The sequence below is a fragment of the Labrus mixtus genome, chromosome 7, assembly GCF_963584025.1.
Source record: "Labrus mixtus chromosome 7, fLabMix1.1, whole genome shotgun sequence".
NCBI lineage: Eukaryota > Metazoa > Chordata > Actinopteri > Labriformes > Labridae > Labrus > Labrus mixtus.
Genome location: NC_083618.1, coordinates 9,218,965 through 9,239,014, shown reverse-complemented (window position 1 = coordinate 9,239,014; position 20,050 = coordinate 9,218,965). Strand labels below are relative to the sequence as shown.

The window sequence follows — 20,050 nt, the reverse complement described above, 5'->3', positions numbered from 1 at the left end:
TCATTCCCTTACTTTTGGACTGTAACATTGGCCTGTTCATGGCACTTGAGGAAAGGTCATGGGGTCGCCAAAGTCAAAAGGCTTCTTCCTATAGTGATCATGAATGTGCCAGCAAATTTAAAAGATGCAAGTGAAAAACTACTTGAGATAAAAAGTTCCACTTTTCTCAACAGTGTCAGACATCTCTACTGAGAGGGCCATGCAAATGGTGGCATGGTTAACATGAACATCTGGCCTCTCAACCAGGCGTATGAATACATGAAGGAAACGGCAATTCATTGGGCAAGGTGGATAAGAGACAACAGGGCCAAAAGCTTAGTGAATATTGTGAGAGTATCCACGCTTATTGGATACCCCAGACATGGTAGGTCTTAAATGTGGCCCTAAGGCAGTATAGAGGCCGTGTTTTGATTATAGGCATGAGCCACATGCCATAGATCATCACAACCATGATGTTATGTACTACGCTTTATCATAGAAGCTCAAGTGTTTTATTGCTTTTATACAATAGAAAAAAGTTTAACTTCATATTTAATATACTCATGCCTGTTGTTTTTGTTTACATTCTGCAGATTGCCCAAGATTTCCTCCTGTTACACCCAGAGGCCTCTTCAAGGCTGACAGAAACCTGGGTACTGCAATTCAGTGAGAATATTCTCAAGCTGGCCAGTTAATGGTAAATGGACTTGAGCTTTTATAGTGCTTTTCTAGTCTTCTGACTACTCAAAGCATTTTTTCACTGCCTGTCACACCCACCCATTCACACACTGATGGTAGTGATTGCTATGTAGTATCATCCATCAGAAGTAACTAATCCCATTCATACACCAACTGAGCCACAGCCGCCCTGTGAGAAGTAAGGAGAGAAGTGCATTGAATCTTCTCACTGAATTCAACGAACACACTGCCACCCCAGGTACATACATTTTTTTAAATCCCTTATTTTGTCAAGGTCCTAAATTAACCTTTTAAACAGAAATGGTTTTCTATTGTCAATATGCAACTAACTGAATAGACAGATATAAAGATCCACAGGACTCCTAGGCTTTAACAAAGTTCCGGCACTATGACATCGAAGATGTTTAGGATTAGAATGTTCTTATCCTAAAATGTGCTCTGATGGACAAACTATCTCATCAACCCACAATTTCTAAAAAAGACCCCAAGAATCTTTTTCAGCATTATGTTGTCAGTGCTTCCCACAGAATGACGACATACCTGTACCCTGGGTGGGTGGGGGGTGATTTTTAAAAAAATGTTTTGTACTTGTCCTACTCTTATCTCAGTGTATATTTTAATATTAGGTCTATATTTATATCAAATCTGTTTTCCCCTCTAAATTAATTTAGTTTTTTCAATAAACAACTTTAATCTGCTCAATTTGACACAGACATAAACACCAAGAGTACGCATCCCGTTTTTAAAAGTTCCACTCAACATTCCGTTATTTCTTGGAGTTCACCACAGCATCAGCAGCAAGCAGCTGTACATTAACATTTTTAAAACGGAGCCATGAGAAGCTTCAGTTTTGGTGCATTTACAAGAGAGGTGTACGGACAGTGGACCTTATCACTCTCTCGCTCTCTCTTTCTCTTAAGCTGATGTGATGTCTTTTGCTGCGTCGTATATCTCCACAGGAGTCGAGAGGGACTTTTTTCTTTACGGGAGTTTTTCTATGTTGAACGCAGAGCCTCATAATACGTATATAGGCTCTGGTTGCATGGAGCACAAGCCTGCACTCTCTCGTACACTCTCACTCTCTCCCCCGCTCTCTCTCTCTCTCTCTCTCTCTCTCTCTCTCTCTGCGTACGGAGCAATTTTATGATTAAAAATGTTGTTGATAAATAAATACTTGGGCTGCCCACCCCGTCTCTCTGTGGGAAAACATTGGTTCTGTAAAAAAGGTAATCAAGTAGTTAATGGTATGAAACAAACTTTTGGAACAATAAAGCATTAGGACTAGTTTAGAAACTTTTCATGAAACAGTGTGAGGTGAAGTAATCAGCCTATATAAAATGTTCTTACCTTGAAGCTGTAGCGGACAATATTTTGGGGAGCATGTGGGTTGTTTGTAGTCAATGTCCTTGTGATTTCCTCCTTCAGCTCCTAAAGATATCAGTAATAAAGCAAAGCACATTACATCACAGTTTGACATTTCAGTCTAATTTAAGAGGTAGTGATGCAAACACTGAGTAAAATATGATAATGAACACTTCAAGTTGGAATAGGGAATTGGGTAACAGTGGAAAAGTCTGTGCCAATTCCCTCAAGACAGCTTTCTTAAAGAGTAACTAAACCCTAAAACCACTTTTTTCAACTATAAACCTCTGTATTTGAGTATTAAGTAGTGTTATGGATCAATTCAAGTCCAAATCTCGACATTTGAGTACAAAGTATTGAAATTCGAAATATTGTGTTAGAAATGTATGTGACTATGGGGTGCCGATTGTAAAAACGTTGTTATATATATATATATATATATATTAGATATATTAGATATATTTAGTTAATATCCTTCACATTTAGCTAGTTTTACACATAAATAATTGAAGTTTTGAAGTGTTGAAGAAATATTTAATAATACATCTAAATGTTATATCTATATCTAAATGTTAAATCTAAATCTAAATGTTAAATCTATATCTAAATGTTATGTCTAAATCTAAATGTTATATCTATATCTATATCTAAATGTTAAATCTAAATGTTAAATCTATATCTAAATGTTATATCTATATCTAAATGTTATATCTATATCTAAATGTTAAATCTAAATGTTAAATCTATATCTAAATGTTAAATCTATATCTAAATGTTAAATCTATATCTAAATGTTAAATCTAAATGTTAAATCTATATCTAAATGTTAAATCTATATCTAAATGTTAAATCTATATCTAAATGTTAAATCTAAATGTTAAATCTATATCTAAATGTTAAATCTATATCTAAATGTTATGTCTAAATCTAAATGTTATATCTATATCTATATCTAAATGTTAAATCTAAATGTTAAATCTATATCTAAATGTTATATCTATATCTAAATGTTATATCTATATCTAAATGTTAAATCTAAATGTTAAATCTATATCTAAATGTTAAATCTATATCTAAATGTTAAATCTATATCTAAATGTTAAATCTAAATGTTAAATCTAAATGTTAAATCTATATCTAAATGTTAAATCTATATCTAAATGTTATATCTATATCTAAATGTTATATCTATATCTAAATGTTAAATCTAAATGTTAAATCTATATCTAAATGTTAAATCTATATCTAAATGTTATATCTATATCTAAATGTTAAATCTAAATGTTAAATCTATATCTAAATGTTAAATCTATATCTAAATGTTAAATCTATATGTTAAATCTAAATGTATATCTAAATGTGTCCCCAAGTGTAAAGCTAAATATTTAGAAAATATGCAAATCATGTAATTCCACGCCCCTTGAATTAGCTTCAGACCAGCGCACGGCCACGCCCACACCCCTGACCTTGGATCAGTAGGTGAAACCAGGGAAGACCCAAGCATGGCCGCTTCCTTCACAGCAGGAGAAATCGAGCGGGAGGTTTTGGCCGGTGTGCGGGCTGCTCTCCAAGGAGCTCAACCATTACCATCCACATTGTTAACGGTAGGTTAAATGTTTTTAATATAGACCTTTACTCATCTTTATAGTTAAACTAACATTACTTGGCTAACAGACATTTGGGAAAGTAAATCTTTTTTTAAGTGCCAGGGTTGGCCAAAAGAGCACAAAATACATCCCAAGCGCTCACCAAAAAAATCATCTTTGATTTTTCCTTTTATCTAGAATATTCAAATGTTTCATACTGAATCTAAATTTGTCCTAAACAGTGAATCCCAAACAGTGGTAGGCCTATATGTATTTTGAGTTTTACTCAAGAACCCTGCTGAGCATCTGATTGGTCCAAATCTTTTACTTGAACCTTAAAATTGTCACTTAACTGTATTACATACGACAGTTACAACATTTTCCACATACTATTAAAAGATGAAGATGAGCTCCTTATCATTTTAATATTTCAGAAATAGTGTCGGCATGTGCTTTGCAACTTAAGGATGCAGGATGTGTCCTGACATACCATGTAGGTTAAACTCAGGTTTTCAGAATTTGAGCAGAATAAATCTGCTTCTGGAAAGGAAACAACCCAAAAAACAGCTAAACGTCAAGTGACAAGACTGGCCTTTACAACTCGACCTGAAACTCTATGCCAAATACAGACGAATTCATCTAGAAACAACATTTTATTGTTCTAGGTCAGATGGATGATTAGTTTTTATTTTACTGGTTTCTACACTGGGAAACGGTGTTTGGTATCCAGTTGTAATTGGTCTTTACAGTTTTCTAGTCTAAGGTTCCCATTAGGTTTATCTTTAGGTCTTCAGCTACTCACTTCCCTAATTTGTTGCTTTGCGTCAATGTTTCCCCTAGCTATTTTGACATTCCTTATGAAATCCCCTTATCCCAAAAATAAGAGTTTAGTTCCTAAACATTTTAAGAGTGTCAACTTAGTGTAAAACTTCTACTAATAGCCTAGACTTTTATTCACATAAGTCTATGAAATTATCTAGCCTTTATTTGGGGACAGACTTTGAACTATTTTCAAACAAAACTTGTGCAAAGAAAAGATGGGAAAGACAATAAAACTGTATATTTACACCAGAAAGATTAGGCGACTTAACTGTGTACAAAATGAGACAATAAATAATCAAATTAAATCACTAATTTTTTATTGCTTTGTAAAACAGCATGTAAACCTGCTTCATTGCCTTCACACATAGACAAGCATTATTGTGTCTTTTTTGGACATATATTATAGTTCATCTTCATTTTTGAACCACAAACTATTTTGACACTAAATGCACAGAGGCCTCTGGCTAGAAAGAGAAACTGGGCCTAAAATTGGGACGGGCTTTTATTTTAAGTCATTAATTACCAGTTAACAGTAAGAATGATGCAGGTCAAAGAGACATGTCCTTCCCTTAAACCCGGAAGTGAGGTCGGATTGAAAATAAAATAATTAATATTCATACATTCAAAGCTTTATCCAAAGTCAACTGGACTTGGTTGAACATCTTGAAAACGTTTCACCTCTCCTCAGAAAGGCTTCTTCAGTCCTACACAAACTGGTGGACGGAGCTAGACATTAAAGCCTCATTAGCATCATCATTAGCATGCCAATGATCAGAGAGGCTTAGCTGAGTCGTTGACTTTCGCCTGGAGATGTTAACCTTCCTGGTCATCTGTGGGTCGTTGGGGGTCACATGTCCCAAGGTGGGACTGGGACTTTGTAGATCCGTCCACCAGTTAGTTTAGAACTGAAGAAGCCTTTCGGAGGAGGTGAAACGTCTTCAAAATCTACAACTAGCTTTAGTCCAGTTGCCTTCACATTTTCTTGTGAACTTCACAAGTTTTATGGATTTTAAATGAGTTTAGTAGTTGTTGTTTTTTTTTTTTACAAAGAAGTATCCAGATGAGCTTTTCCCCCACTAACATCAACAATAAACATCCTGCATGTTCCAGGATTAAAATACTTGTAATTGCTTCATCTCACTAATAACATAAAAAAAATTCAAGGATGTAGGAAAAACAACTCTGTGAAACTAAACATCAGCTAACATAAAGATACAAAAGGGTTGGACCAAATGAGTTTGTTCAAGCTTTATTATGACAAACAAGACTTATTTAATATTAATGTACAATAAACTGAGCGTTTTTTAAACTGTGTTGAACATTGTTGGGAGGATGAAGATGCTCCAAATGAGAAATTAATTCCAAGATATCCACAAAAACAGACGTATTCAATATAAAACATAAACTGTACATAGAACATAAAAAAGACAGTTTTGACAGAACTTTCTGCTTCAGTAGAGAGTTCCTCAAATAAATCAGTGTTTCTGAAGATGACATCGCATACTTTTTCAGCTGACATCAAGCACGTTCAGTTTTTTTTCAGTGAATTTGTCTCGAGGCCAGCAAACCTTCAAGTGAAGTGTTTGGACTTCTCAGCTGGTCGATCTCACTTCTTAGGGCCTTGTTTTCATCGAGAGCTCGTTTGTGATGCTAGCTGCCTCCTCACATGATGTGTCCTCCTCTCCCTCCTCTCCTCCTCTCCTCCCTCACATGATGTGTCCTCCTCCTCTCTCTCCTCTCCCTCCTCACATGATGTGTCCTCCTCCTCTACTGGCCGCTCCCTCCTCTCCCTCCTCTCCTCTCCTGTCCCTCCTCTCCTCTCCCTCCTCTCCTCCCTCACATGATGTGTCCTCCTCTACTGACCGCTCCCTCCTCTCCCTCCTCTCCCTCCTCTCCTCTCCTCTCCTTCCTCTCCTCTCCCTCCTCTCCTCTCCTCTCCGCTCCCTCCTCTCCCTCACCCCCGCCTGTCTTCAAAGTGGAAGAGAGAAATTGTTCCACTCGAACAAGGCAGGGACTGCTCCCTTCCTCAGCAATCTTCTTGCTGTCTCAGATAGGGGCTCACGAACATACAAACGCGGGTATGGGGGTTAACCGAGAAGTGATCTCGCCTAATAGCAGAAATCCATGTTCGTCTTGTTTCGAGTTGGAAACGTGTGAAAACTGAATTGTATTTACTGGATGCAGTACATAATGGCACACAACAATGTTCGGCTGTACAATTAATAGTCCGTTGAAATGTATAGCTTTTCCCCGACATTACCGGATTTTAGAAGCAGCAGTGAAGTGATCAGAAACCGGAAAATAACCGGATATGATGAGGCTGGCTGAGATTTTACCGGAACTACGTCACCACCCCTTGCAATTGTGTTAACCTGTCCGCCATCTTTTCCGTTGTAACCCCACCGTCCGTCGCGAGAATCTCCTTGTATCGCTAACTCTCGCGGGATGTTACAATCTGTACTTGTTGCTGCTTGATGGATACTTATTAGCCTGGAGCTAATGTTAGCTACCAAACATCAACAGGAAGTAACGGACGGGCTAATACTAGTAAACTCCAGCATGTCTTCTATAAGTGGGCAGCCTCCTTTGATGTTTTATTAAAAGGTATACATGTATTGTTGTGACTCTTATTCTCATGTGTTAGAAATATATGTCAAAGTCTAATTCACGTGTTAAAGAATTGATGCTTTTCTAAATAATTCACTAAATACAATACTTTCTATTCAGAAAGGATCCTCATGGCATTATGCCTTGTCTCTAGTCAGATCTAAAATGAGACATTTTGATTATTCCAATCACAAATTGTTGGCAATCAAGAGTGATTCCTTATTAAATCAACATTATAGAAAGTTTTCTGTACTCCATGTTTTTTGTTTATTCTTCGTCATTAAGTACTTAAAGACATGGAACACCTGAAACCAAACATAGTCCCATAATAAGATTACATATTTACCGATATCTCTGATTGCTGACACGACAAGAGTAAATGGAACAAATGTTTCATTACCAAGATAGATAAGAAGATTATCAACCATGAAAGAGCATACATGACTTCTCTAAAGTCACTTTTTCCATTCATCCTGGCAGTTTTATAGCAGACATGTAACAACCCTCCTTCTTAATACTGTGGCACACTATTGACATTGCGCATGTCTGTCAACTTTCCACTGTCCGGTCAGTTAAGAGAAATACAACAAATAGCATGAATAACAAAAGTTTTATTGTGTAACGTTGCTGATCATTATTCCTGTATTTTATGAAATGCAGTATGTGCATTAACATGATAGTGTGCAAAGATATAAAGACATATATTCAAAAATAAATCTTTATTTCCATACATCAGGTTAACAATAACATATTCACTAAATAACCATTGTGTACTTTGCTGCATATTACTTTTTCATGTTTGATAGTGGGTTTTAAAGCACATTTTAAGACTGAAACTGAATTGACAAGTTTAAAACATAATCTGTACCACACAATGAACAAACAAGCATGCACACAAAATAAGCTCCACTCAAACAGCCAAAGCCCTGCAGTGGTTTTAGTATAAATTGATATTTACATTAGACAGGAATTTGCCAAGTGTCAAAAGCTCACAGATTTGAACTAACTAGTTAACCTAACTCAGTGTGACAACTGATGTGCTCACTTTTTGCCCTTTACACTCCAGTGATATATTAAGGCATTGCAGGTTGAGATATAGTTCCATGAAATCTCAGCAGAAGCATTTCCCCATTAAACAATTTTACCATGTTAGGCAGACATAGTAGGGAGACAACTGGACTGATTACACTATACACCAAACTGTAAAATGCAACCATGTGAGAATTTGAGCGGCTCAACACAATTACTAAAGCAAAAAAAAAAAAAAATCCCACCTATAAAAAGAAAAAAAAAAAAAGTAATTTGCAAAAACCTTTTTTTTTTTTTGCAACACCTTTCAAATTCTCACTGCTGAAATAATCAAAAGCCTTAAAATTATGGGACAACACATTTCAGTTCACATCACTACACATACACGTGTTTTATTGTTATGCCAAGAATTTGTAGGCCTCCAATTCAGTCATCAATAAAATAATTTCAGAATGCAAACCATTTAAAAACATTAAACACGTAGGAAAAAAAAAAACCTTTGATAGAAAAATGAAACTTTTCTACAGTTAACCCCAATCAAATATACCCTTTATATTAAAACTAGGAAAGCCTTAACGTAGACATTTTCTAAACAAAGTGGTTTTATGTCAGAAGAAATACATTCATTTGAAGACTTATGCAAAAAAGGCATCTATGTCACAGAACAAAGTTGATACACTGGCAGAATATCTAACTTATAATCCTTGTGTATGTTAAACATCTTATTCAGAAGTAAATCTATTTAATGCTGCAAATACACTAGAAAAGCTGTGAGAATACTCTTCTCAAAGCAAGACATGATCTACCACTTTTACAAGATTACCTAATTGAACATTGTTTATGCAAATACTCTAAATGAACATTAACATCATGAAGTGACGTACTGCAGTAACACTTCAGCATTTACTTGTAATGTTAGCAGTTTTAATTAATTGCATGCATTGCTAAGACATTTACTGCCAAAACACTGAAGGATACAAATGATTTCATGTCACCCTTTTCTGAGGACATATAAAGCAGTATTAGCCAGCATCGTTTGTAGAAGATTCCACATGAAGAATATACATGGACTGTTTCAGACTATATGTGATTAACCATCCGCCTACACCATTGTTTCTATAATATTCCATTAATCCAACAGCTTCTATTTTATAGTCATGCATTCTTGATGTCAATTCAAAAGAAATACTTCATAAAAGCTCAACATAAGTTGCGTCCACAACAAAAGAAACTCACAGACATCTTATGTGCCTTACAGACATTATGGATTTTTACACTTACCAAATGTTACTCTGAAACTCAAAAGTCACAATATCCCCATTTCTCCCACGTCAAACATATATACAACCACACACTACAGATCATGCCAATTAATGGATGAGTCTTTGACGTCATAACAATTTACTTCAGGTTGAGTATATTTTATCATACAAGTCTGCAACTCTTAAGCAGAATGTATGATTTTTCTTATAAGATGTATCTACTTGATTTTTTGACCCAAAAAAGTTTATCAAAAAAGTGATACCATCTGTCAAACAAAATATATCCATCTGTCTATGTACATATATTACATATTTACACATATATTTGGCTCTATTTCATAATTTACTTTTCCTTAGTTATTTTGGTGATCTTGGGGGAATGTTCTGTTCTTTGCCACTGCGTCTGGCTCCTCGCTGTGGAGAAAAGTGTTTGCCAGTATTAAGGCCTCTTTGATGCTCCCGAAGCTTCTTTCCTGCATCCCCAGCTCTGTATTGGCCATTCGCTCCAGCAAAAGAGCGCAACGGCTGACGAGGAGGACAGCCATGTCTGGATTTCTCTGGTTTGTCTGCAGTGCGCCTGGAATTAGGTCGAACCTCCTCAGCCCTGTTGACCTTGAGCTCTTGGAGCGGTTGGCTGTCTGAAGAGGCTGGAGGAGAGGGAGACGGTGCCGGTACCAGTTGTGGGTCCTTAGCCATCCTCTGGCACACCTCTGCATAGCTGAGCTTCCTTGAGCCCTGGTTGGAGAGGTAAAAAACACGATTTAAAACCAATGATTAAGAAAAAGGTTAATTAGCAAACATGTGCTTAACAGAACAGCTCTGTCCAAGGCCGTCCAAAATGATATGACATGTACAACAAGGCACAGTCTAAGGTGGCCTTGAAATGACTTATGTAAGAAAAGGGAACATTGAGATGATGTCGCTTTGAGCTTAAGTGGCTTTCCAGATGAGAAGACTGGTCTTACCAGCTCTGACGTAGGAGTGGGGGAAGATAGAGAAGGTGCATCTGTAGAAACAGACTGGCTGCAGGTGGAGGGGGCATGTTCAAAGGTTGGAGAGGGACTCGGTGAGGACAAGGAGATTTTCCTCTCTGGAACAGGCTGTTGAGCTTTATCCTCTTCCTTTGCTGATGGGCAGACACTAAACATACACAAATTTAAAGATAGGTTATTTTCCATCCATCCGTCTATAATTTTCACATTTCAAAATCCTGAAAGAAATATTTTACCTTGGAACCAATGGTGTCACGTCTGTGTGTGGGGTCACAGGAGCATCCGCGCTAACAACATCGGCTTTGCTCACATCATCCTCTGCGATGTTTGTGTGGCTGGTGTCATTAACTTCTTGGCTGACTGACTAAAACAAACAATTTTTAAATAAGAATTAACATTTATAGAATTCTAACAAATGGTGCTCATAAAGGAATGCCAAGAGTATAAGATATTTAAGAGAACAAGATATGTACCTTGTTGGTGACCTTAAGGCCACGCACAACATCAGACAGGCGCATCTCTGGTGTAGTTTCTTCCCGCATACCGACCACAGATCCCGGTAAAGGTGGAAAGCTGGAAGCTTCCAGGTCAAACTTAGGTGGGGGGGGTACCTTGGCCTCCATCAAAGGGACAGGCTTCTGTAAGTTTAAATACAGTTTAAGTCAAGCTAAGAAACACAATGTGGAGAAAAAAATAATTGTTTTGTGAAAAAAAGTTTTTGGACAAATCTGTAAAAGAAAAGAATCTGCTGACCATGCCATGTTCATCTTCTCGTTTCCTCCTCATGCCTCTCTGGCTGCCTCTCCTACAATAAGAAAGAATATTTATGTTGGTTAAAAAATAAATTTCCTGTCCACAGCAGAACAAACAAAAAATGTTAATGATTTAGCACAAGCCATACTTGTTTTGTTCAACTCTATTAAAAGCATATATAGACAGGATGTGTTCACTTACCTCCCCCGTCCAGCCCAACTGAGATATCCAGTGTGAATAGTGGCCTGTGCAGGACTGTCTTTAAGACTGAAGGATGGCAGAGAGCCTAATGAAGAGGTGCCAGTTGTTGTCCCAGATGTCAGGAGGGGTTGTGGACTTAAGTGACCAGACAGACCATCCATGTGGGTCCCCGGAGTCAATGAAGAAGAGGGCACGTCTCCAGGCCAAGGATGACTCTTGACATGGTTTCTGCACATACAAGGACACACGTTTCTAAAGTGAAAATTGTCTTGAAAAAGCACAATGTTCTTCTTTAGGGATTGGCAAGCACAATCTTTTTTTTTTTTTTTTTAAACAAGCAGATGGTGGGTGTAACAGACTGTGAAAAGGTTTCTCTTTAGTTAACCAGTGGGACTCCACCAACGTGATTTAAGCCAATAAAATCTAATAATGAACCAGTGATAAATACACTTCTCACAATGTAAAATCTCTCAGACATTTTGTTTGTTTCAGAAATGACTAAGTACTTAGTATCCTAGTGTTTCTGTTTAAAGAAAAGAATGCACTCTAGGTTGTGTTAGCAGTGGCTAATTTGTGTCTGTGCTTCCTTGTCACTGCCATTTAGATCTATACACAACATTTATTAGGGCCCGAAGCACTGACAAGTGCGTAGGACCCTTTTGGAACCCTGTTGCAAAAATTGTTCTGTCTTGCCCGAAATGAATCGCATTTTGCACTGCTTGAACATGCCCTAAAACTCACCAATCTTGGCACGGTCATCAGGTCTGGTGAAAAATTTTATATTTTGGTGGTTTCGTACACGACTTTCACAAAATGGCTCAATGGCGGCCCCTTTTGATTATTATGAATAGGTGTTTTTGCTTACGTTCACGAAAATTTCGGCACATGTTAAGCATGCCGAGACCTACAAAAAAGTCAGTGGTAGTCATCATCTAAAGTCAGCAGGTCAAAAAAGGCCATATTTTCTCAGTTTAAAGGGTACCTGTTTGAAAGCATCTGCCTGAGAGCGTTTATCTGATCAATTCAAATTTGGTATCAAATGAAAGTAGACAAGTTGAAGAATAAAAGTTGCGCTCAAACCACGAGGTTTCAAAATAAGACGTGGACGTGGCGTGATGGCATTGCGCCAAAAACAGTAAATGCATATAACTCTACTATGCAGTGTTCAATCATCACCAAAAAATTCATGCATGACAAGGAGCCCGCCATGAACACATCCGTGGTGGATATTTTTTAATTAGTCACAGCGCCACCTGTTGATAACAGGAAATCACTATCTCTGAGCACTATTTCCTTTGCACTAGCCATTGCTACACAGTTGCTTTTATCTCCCTCAAAATCACTGTTGACCATCCGAAGACCTTGGCCATACGACCATACGATAAGTTTAAAGGCCTGCGTCAAAAAGCTGTTCCCTTACAGATTCTCTGAATCTCAGTGTCGCATTTTTGAACTTGCCAGTACTACGACTTAAAAAATAAAAATCGAACTGTACGGCCTGCTGCTTAGCCAAATCCTGCTGCTGCTGCACTCCTGTGGTAGCGACACACCCTGCCATGCACAGGGGTGCGAGGGCCCTTCATCACTGCTTGCGGTTTTAATTTGTGATTGTACCTCAAGGAGGGAAGTAGGCATGTTCACCCTGAATACAAAGTCCACCCCCATAGAAATCAATGTTTGCTCAGTTAGTAACCTTATGGTGTTTTTAAGTATTCAGGTAGACATGTCATATAACTGAATATACTTACATTTTTTATTGCATGCATCTTGAGTAGTTAATCTTTACGAAGAAAATGTGCATGTATTTTGTAATGAAAATTGGTAGGTTCATCCATTTCAAACAAACCCAAACTATGTTAATAGATCAATTTCAACTTTGATGTCTTAAACACCATTCCATCACACACCAGTCTCTGTAAATTTTGTCAAGACAGAAAGAAACAACTTACACACATCCCTAACATGTGCTCCAAATGAGATGTACATTTCATGAAACTATGTTCAGTAAGAAATTGTTTTTGTGTCATGACTTGTTCTTACCGGTTTCTGCTCAAGGGTCGCTGAGTGTTCATGGAGCTCGAGTTTGCTTTGTAATTTCCAACACCGCCGAGACCGTTGATGAATCCACTGTGAGGGAAAGGTGCCTATATAACAACAGGAGAGGGAAAATAAATTAAAGGGTGTGTCGTTTCAAGATCTGTCTGGTGCAATACATCTGTAATCACAATATCACTTCAACTGCAACAGAAACTGTTGTGACCACATGAAACTGTTACATCTGTGTAAAGCTGAAAAGTGGTACTTTGACAGTGAACTTAATTATCTCCTTTCAAAAAGTCATTTTGAACAACAAATTCAGGTTCTTACCAGTGGTGTTTCAAAGTAAGGCATGATTGGAGGGTTCCAGGAGGGTGACACTACAGGGTAAACAGGGTACTGCTGCTGAGGGCTGTAACACTGCTGCATGTACACTGGGGAGCCATACTGAGCCTGTGGTTGGGCATGCTGACTGTACGTAGAAGAGTCCACACTGCGATAGCCGTTTTTACCAAAAAATGTGTTGATAGCCTTAATTCGGGCCTGTAGGGAGAGAAAAGAGAAAGAGGATCAGGTACATTTGCTGGGAGTGAAGATGACACAACCTGCATCTGATGAGGAGCACTCTTGCTCTGTGCATCATCCTCTAGTCCCCTCAGATCTCATAATCTCACGGTCATTAGGCCATTAAACACTGCACTGACTAGGGGAAAGAAGGGGGAGAGAGTGGGGTAGGGGGTAGAACAGGAAGAATTATGAAGGATGAGGAGAGGGGAGAGGCAGAGATTACAGAGCTACAAATGAACAGTTCCTCTCAGCCAGCCACAGTGCCTATGGGTCCTTCCAAGCGCGATACTGATCATCACTGGGGTTTAAGCATCACAGCTTTATTTGAATTATCACAAAATAAAGCACACAAGGTCAAAACAGTCCAGCTGAAAAAGGAACTGAAATGCTAAAAGGCAAATGTCACATTGTGATAAGATGCACACACAAACACCTTATGAAGTCTCTGTACACACAAATCTCTAAGGTCACTCTCCCAAGGCTAAGGCTTAGCTAAACAGCCCAGAGGTAGGGATATAACGGCTGACAACACAACTGTTCTTGCATAACACAAGGCTTGTTGGGTTCCATAACACTCTTTAAACTACTGTAGGTCCAATAATAAGCAGTAATCCAGCCAGAGATACATGGACAAAGAAAGAACTCACCATGATTGGCTTTCCCTGAAACATTTTCACTTCTTCTCTTAGATATCTGTAAGCCTGAGGAGCAAGAAAGAAAAAAAAATAGTACTGTAAAATTAGAGGTGGAAAAAAATATTAAGATTCTTCTATTCAAAGATTTAAAATCAATTCATAACTTCCAAAAATCTATATATTTTTTTGGGGGGCTAATCAGTCACTCCCTGCTAAGTGCTAAAGCTAGCCCTTTAACTCAGTGGAATACCAAATAGAGCAACAAGAAATTCCAGTCTAACAGATGACTGGAGTAGATCCTGAAGTATGTACTTATTAATAAATAGACTTTGAATCCATGGATCAATGAATCCAGAATCGTTTTGAATGGAATATAGATTCTGAATCAAATCGTGAGACACCTAAAGATTCCCAGCCCTACTATAAATGTTGCTTTATTTAAATCTAAAATAACAATGAGCACTAATTCTTACAATCCTCTATGTATACAAGACTAGATCAAATACAGTGAGCAGGCTGTTGTATGGAGGACTCAAAAGAAAATGACAAATCATTCTGACAACTAGTTATTTTGTACCTTGTTTATGTAGATAACAAAATATTCAAGGCTAAGCTATAGTTATGTATGACTTCTCTTACGGTGGTTTTAAACAGCAAGGTGGTCAAAAATTAGACCATGTGGTTAAACGTACCTGTAGTGCATCCATGTCTGACTGAAATGTTATGTACCAGTTGCTGTTGTGAGCAAACTCAGCACTTAACACTTTTGGACAATGCTCACTCTTAAAAAGAGCCTCCACTTCCTGTGAAAGATACACAAAGCACTTATTAGACATTAGTCTAACACAATGATCTCACAAAACATCAACTCTTACACAGCAGCAGGCTCTGATGGTGCTTATTGACACCTCATTATCTCAATCTTATTGCAATTTTAAAAAGCTTCAATGTGGCGCAGTATCCAGTTGTCCCCCATGCAATGTTGAATGTTGCTCATTACCTCAACTGGTGTAGTCTCTGGTACCTCTCTCAGAATAATGATGGAGCGACTGTGGTTTGGCCGAACCTTCTCTCCAGTTTCATCAACTTGCACCATGGGGGAGGCTATAACAAAAACATCATAAAGAGACCCGTTTTATCACCAACTTGAAAGCTGCTCATATATAGCATTTAGGATTACGTTTATTCCAGGTTTTATATTCAACCAAAAACAGTTATCAGCCTCACTGCTTCAAAACTGAAAAATACCCCCAAAATAAATAATATACGGTATATATATTTTTAAAGGCAGCAGACAGTGCTTCAGGTTTAAACAAGATATTTCATTACATGAAGTACATAATATAGTACATTAAATGACATCAGCCAATATAAGCTTTTAAACACTTCTAGCTGAAACAAATATAAGAAAGACAGTGACATGTATTCTGTAAGTGAGCTAAAGTTTCAGTGAATCTGCAAGCATTTCTCATAAATATAGGCAGTTACTGAATCACTTGTACCTCGCAGTATATCCAGAATGAGGTCCATGTCAGTGGTTAGAGCTTTGATGTCTTCCATGCAAGCAATGGTCCAGATGGGAACAAACTGATCGCTGTCCATCTGCGATATCAGGTACAGGTCCTTAGTCAGGTTCTCTCTGCAAATACCAAAACACTGGATTATAGAAAACCCCGAACAAAATGAATGAGCTACCCCTTTTCTACCAACTCAGTAGTGATAAAGCTGGCAGAAAAAGAGTCCGCTCCTAACTTGATCTCAACATACACCACTTAAAGTAGTTGAAAACTGTCCTATCAACAGGGATGTTACCGATCCCTTCATTGCTTCAACTGTGAATTTGGACAGAAATTCAAAGTGTGATGCTGTCTATTACATTATAAATAACTGAAACAGTTTCATTAATATGTATACATACACCAATCCAAATATAGAAAATAAAATCTATCCATTGTTGTGAATTTTTTTTTTTTTTTTAACACTACTCACCTAGAAAAGCAGAACTCAAGCCGTTTTTTCAATGACTCTCGTAGGCTCTCCTCAGACACTGGTTGTTCCACCAAAACATCACCATCCATTGCTGGATTGCATTGTGAGTCTAGGACTAAATAGCTCAGATCAGCATCGTCAATGCAATTCACAATGCCCTCTGCTGGTACATGGGCAAAGTCAGCAGTGCTGTCGGGATATTCAGTGTCATATCCTTTTACCCCTGAGGAGGGGATGTCTGAGTCACGTAAGATATGAAGGGAAAGCAGAAAGAAAACAATTGTTAAATAAGAGTCATATTTAGACAGCATCATCTAATGCTCCAAACAAGCATTTCATGTATAAGCCTTGCTGCACAACACTAAGGACAAGAGCTTAGATGTTGTCAAATACAAAGTATCAGTGATGTTAAGTATCAGTAAAAAAAAAAAAAGAAAGAAAAGTTTTTCCCCAAACTGAAGTGTTGTATCAGTGTAGCAGGGACAGGGTCTGCTCTACATTATGCCTTGGGGAGGATATAATCCAAGATGTACTCAGAAATTAAGCAACTCTTACCTCCAGTCATCGCAACAGAATGAGAGTCCGTCAACAGCAAAGGAGAGTCCTCTGTCACCTCTGGGATGTCACTCTGGTGGGCAGGGATCTCCTGCCACACTTTGGCATTGGGGTTCAGACCTGTTCCCTTGGTGGTTACCTGCATAGTTTTAAGAAAATGTTGAGTTACTGAATAGTAGTGTATGAACTTTACAGTTTGTTTGAAAAACACAATAGTGAAACACAAAACAGCAAGAAAGCAGTGCGTCAATCACAGTCCTGTTTTTTAAACTGGTAGGACTATACACAATAAGATTTAAGAAGCAATTGGTATGTAATAGAGGAGAAAAAAAGGTTTGTTGGAAAAACACATATCATTTTAAAGAAAATAAATAAATTATGTAGCATTCATTTGTAACTGTTCCAGTGGGCAGCCTACCCAGGTATACCGGTAGCTCTGGACCATTTTTGTTGTGTGTCATGAAATCTTTATCTGACATTGATCTAGTGGCAGTGATGACAGACAAGCATTAAAATACAGAAGTAACTAATATTCTTCTGATGGTCTTGATTTATTTGAAATGTCACTTACAGAAATCAGTATTAATTTCAGTCTAGTTATGTACAAGATAAAAACGTACTACAGTTTAGAAAACACCCGCTGGGTGTACAAGCCTTTAACTTCAGTCTCTTCAATTGGGTTTTTACATTATTCCAGGAGGGGAAATTAAGGTTTGAGAAATAGGCGTCTCACACACATGCACAAACAGGACCTATGAATATGCATTAATGGAGAGACGTCCAGAGCTTGTTTGCGTTTGGTGCCTTGCTCAAGGGCACCTGCCAGTACTCAGGCGGTGACCTGGCACCTCTGCAGCAACAACCAGACTTTCATAATTCCGCACCGGGACTTTACCCCGGTTCCCAACCGAAGTCCTTACAGAGTGAGCTGCTGTCACCTAACCCCGCCCGTCTAACGACCACATGTCTCCGTAAATGGCGCAAGTCCGCCGTCGAGCTGCGGCATGACTTCAACACGGCATTTTGACCTGCAAACCCTCGTGTGTGCCTCCGTATCGACCAGTGCTTATCAATTAAATGTATCGAAATCTTGTGCTTTTGGGTACAACCTTTCTGCCAACCATAATTCGGTCTTAATCCAGCGGCTGGGTGTGCAGTGAGCCCTTGCAGCGTCATTTTGGGGGTCGGGAATAAAGAGCACATGGCAAACTTAAATAATCATATATCGTTAGCCAAGTCCAATTCGATAGACAATTAAAGGTTGATTTTGATTAATATCACATTAAATCGTTCTAGACATTATTTAATTGTAAAAGTTGATGTTTCCGTGGCTCTCTGCCATCATGACCTTTATCAAGGAACTCTTAGCCGGATAGCTACAGTTGTGTAAGGGCTAACACTTTCATCACGTGTAGTAGTTGCAACCAGGCAGCGTTTTATATAGTTTTATTATCTTGAAAATGTTATTACAGCAATATGTTACAAACGTATCCAGGCCATTAAGCTTCTCCGTGTTAGCTAAGTACTAAGGTTTAACGAGTCACTGTCTATCATGCTAAAACAAACGACTCCAGAAATACCTGCCTCAAGCTAACTAGCTTAAGTTTACTAGCGGACCAGTTAGAACCGGCCTCTCTTTACCACATCCTATTTGTTTTCATGCTTAAAAGAAAAGGTACTCCTAAGCAACTCTCCGGGTGATTACAAAACTCGTGGTTCGGCGCATGAACGCCAACTAAGTGTATAAAGTTACCACAAACAGCGTGGTCAGGATTTCAGACTGCAGGAATCAAGCAGGAGGAAGGACGCAAACAGGTTGCCGCATGTCGTGCCCCTTCCCAGGCCCCAAAAACTCACCATGCTGCCTCGATCCTCGCTTCTCAAGTCCCAGGAAATTTAACGGACTGCAGGTGAATCGTCCTGCGAGTAAATGAACTCTAATGATATAGTAGCAGAACTCGTGTCCTCTCGTTGGTTTCTCCGCTGAACGACTGTCTCCACGGTAACGTAATTCAGACGGCTGAACGTACTCCAACACAAACCCTATGTTCCCGCGGACCACAATTAAAAAAAACCAAAAAAAACCCTGTTTAATTTGTCACATTAGCGACTATTTCCTATTTGTCGAAATGTGCTCCTCTGCTCAATTCCTCATTCCGCAGTTCAGCTTCGAGGCACCGCTCATCCAGCATGTGACAGCTGCGTCCTCTGTCTGTAACCGTCTGCTCTCCGCCTCCACGGCAACAACAACCAGCCTCTGTGAGAGCTCTCCTAGGGGACACTTATAGGTCGACATTTCTTGACCTTTTTTTTTTTAAACACTTATGCACAAGCCCTTGATCTCTTCCATAAATGATGTATTATGCAGCTCATTGCAGATAAACTGAGTGACTAGTTTCTGCACATTGTTTGGCATTATTCCCATACAGCGTGGATATGCAATGAAATGACCCCATGCATAATACACAGGGCCAATATGACCTGAAGCACCCAGGACAGCTGTGACTACTTCTTACTAGTCTAACAGTTTAAAAATGTGAATCAATACAATATTAAAACGGCGATATTATTAATAGTTATTTATTAAGTTTAGTTCTTGTTCTCAGCTAGTCATACCATTGATATTGTAGACTGTTAATTAAACATAACTACATTTTGGAAATTAGAAGTTTAAGTAAATAGTAGTCCCATATGTAATTTTAAAAAACATGCCAATTTTTTCAATATTTAAAAAAAACGAACAGAATGAAATTCTGCTTAAATATCCCTGAAATTTTGGTACTCATTCATGAAAACAGCTGTTTAAACTAAATAAAGATAGATAAATAAAATAGTAGTGCATTGAAACCCCCTGGTAATGAACATACCATGTTAGAAACATGTTGGATTATAATCATGTATGCATAGAAGCCCTTTCACATCTAAAGTTAACCCACACAGGTGATTTCACTTGTAGCTGATTATACTTCCTCACT

General features: G+C 38.2%; 1 protein-coding gene across 2 annotated transcripts; it reads right to left on the bottom strand.

Moving 5' to 3' along the window:
* Nucleotides 1–7,759: 7,759 nt before the first annotated feature.
* On the bottom strand, nucleotides 7,760–19,318 carry larp4ab (La ribonucleoprotein 4Ab). Of its 2 annotated transcripts, XM_061042616.1 has the most exons (15): nucleotides 18,933–19,318; nucleotides 17,076–17,214; nucleotides 16,521–16,758; nucleotides 16,034–16,170; nucleotides 15,532–15,635; nucleotides 15,224–15,334; nucleotides 14,544–14,597; nucleotides 13,660–13,872; nucleotides 13,333–13,436; nucleotides 11,293–11,520; nucleotides 11,092–11,143; nucleotides 10,812–10,976; nucleotides 10,575–10,702; nucleotides 10,312–10,486; nucleotides 7,760–10,081 (listed from the first exon to the last, which is right to left on the bottom strand). In XM_061042616.1, the coding sequence occupies exons 1-15, from the start codon at nucleotides 18,933–18,935 to the stop codon at nucleotides 9,704–9,706; spliced, it is 2,229 nt and encodes a 742-aa protein (XP_060898599.1). In that variant the 5' UTR covers nucleotides 18,936–19,318; the 3' UTR covers nucleotides 7,760–9,703. The 2 variants fall into 2 exon arrangements, with proteins under 2 accessions (XP_060898599.1, XP_060898598.1); XM_061042615.1 differs by lacking the exon at nucleotides 18,933–19,318 and having other exon boundaries at nucleotides 17,076–17,220.
* Nucleotides 19,319–20,050: the final 732 nt, after the last annotated feature.

Coding starts and splice junctions, on each gene's coding strand:
- larp4ab (XM_061042615.1), bottom strand. CDS start 17,220: ATGCAGGTAACCACCAAGGGAACAGGTCTGAACCCCAATGCCAAAGTG. Junction 13,873..14,543: donor TTCAGGGAAAGCCAATCATG/GTGAGTTCTTTC, acceptor CTCTCCCTACAG/GCCCGAATTAAGGCTATCAA. Junction 10,487..10,574: donor GTGACACCATTGGTTCCAAG/GTAAAATATTTC, acceptor GTGTATGTTTAG/TGTCTGCCCATCAGCAAAGG.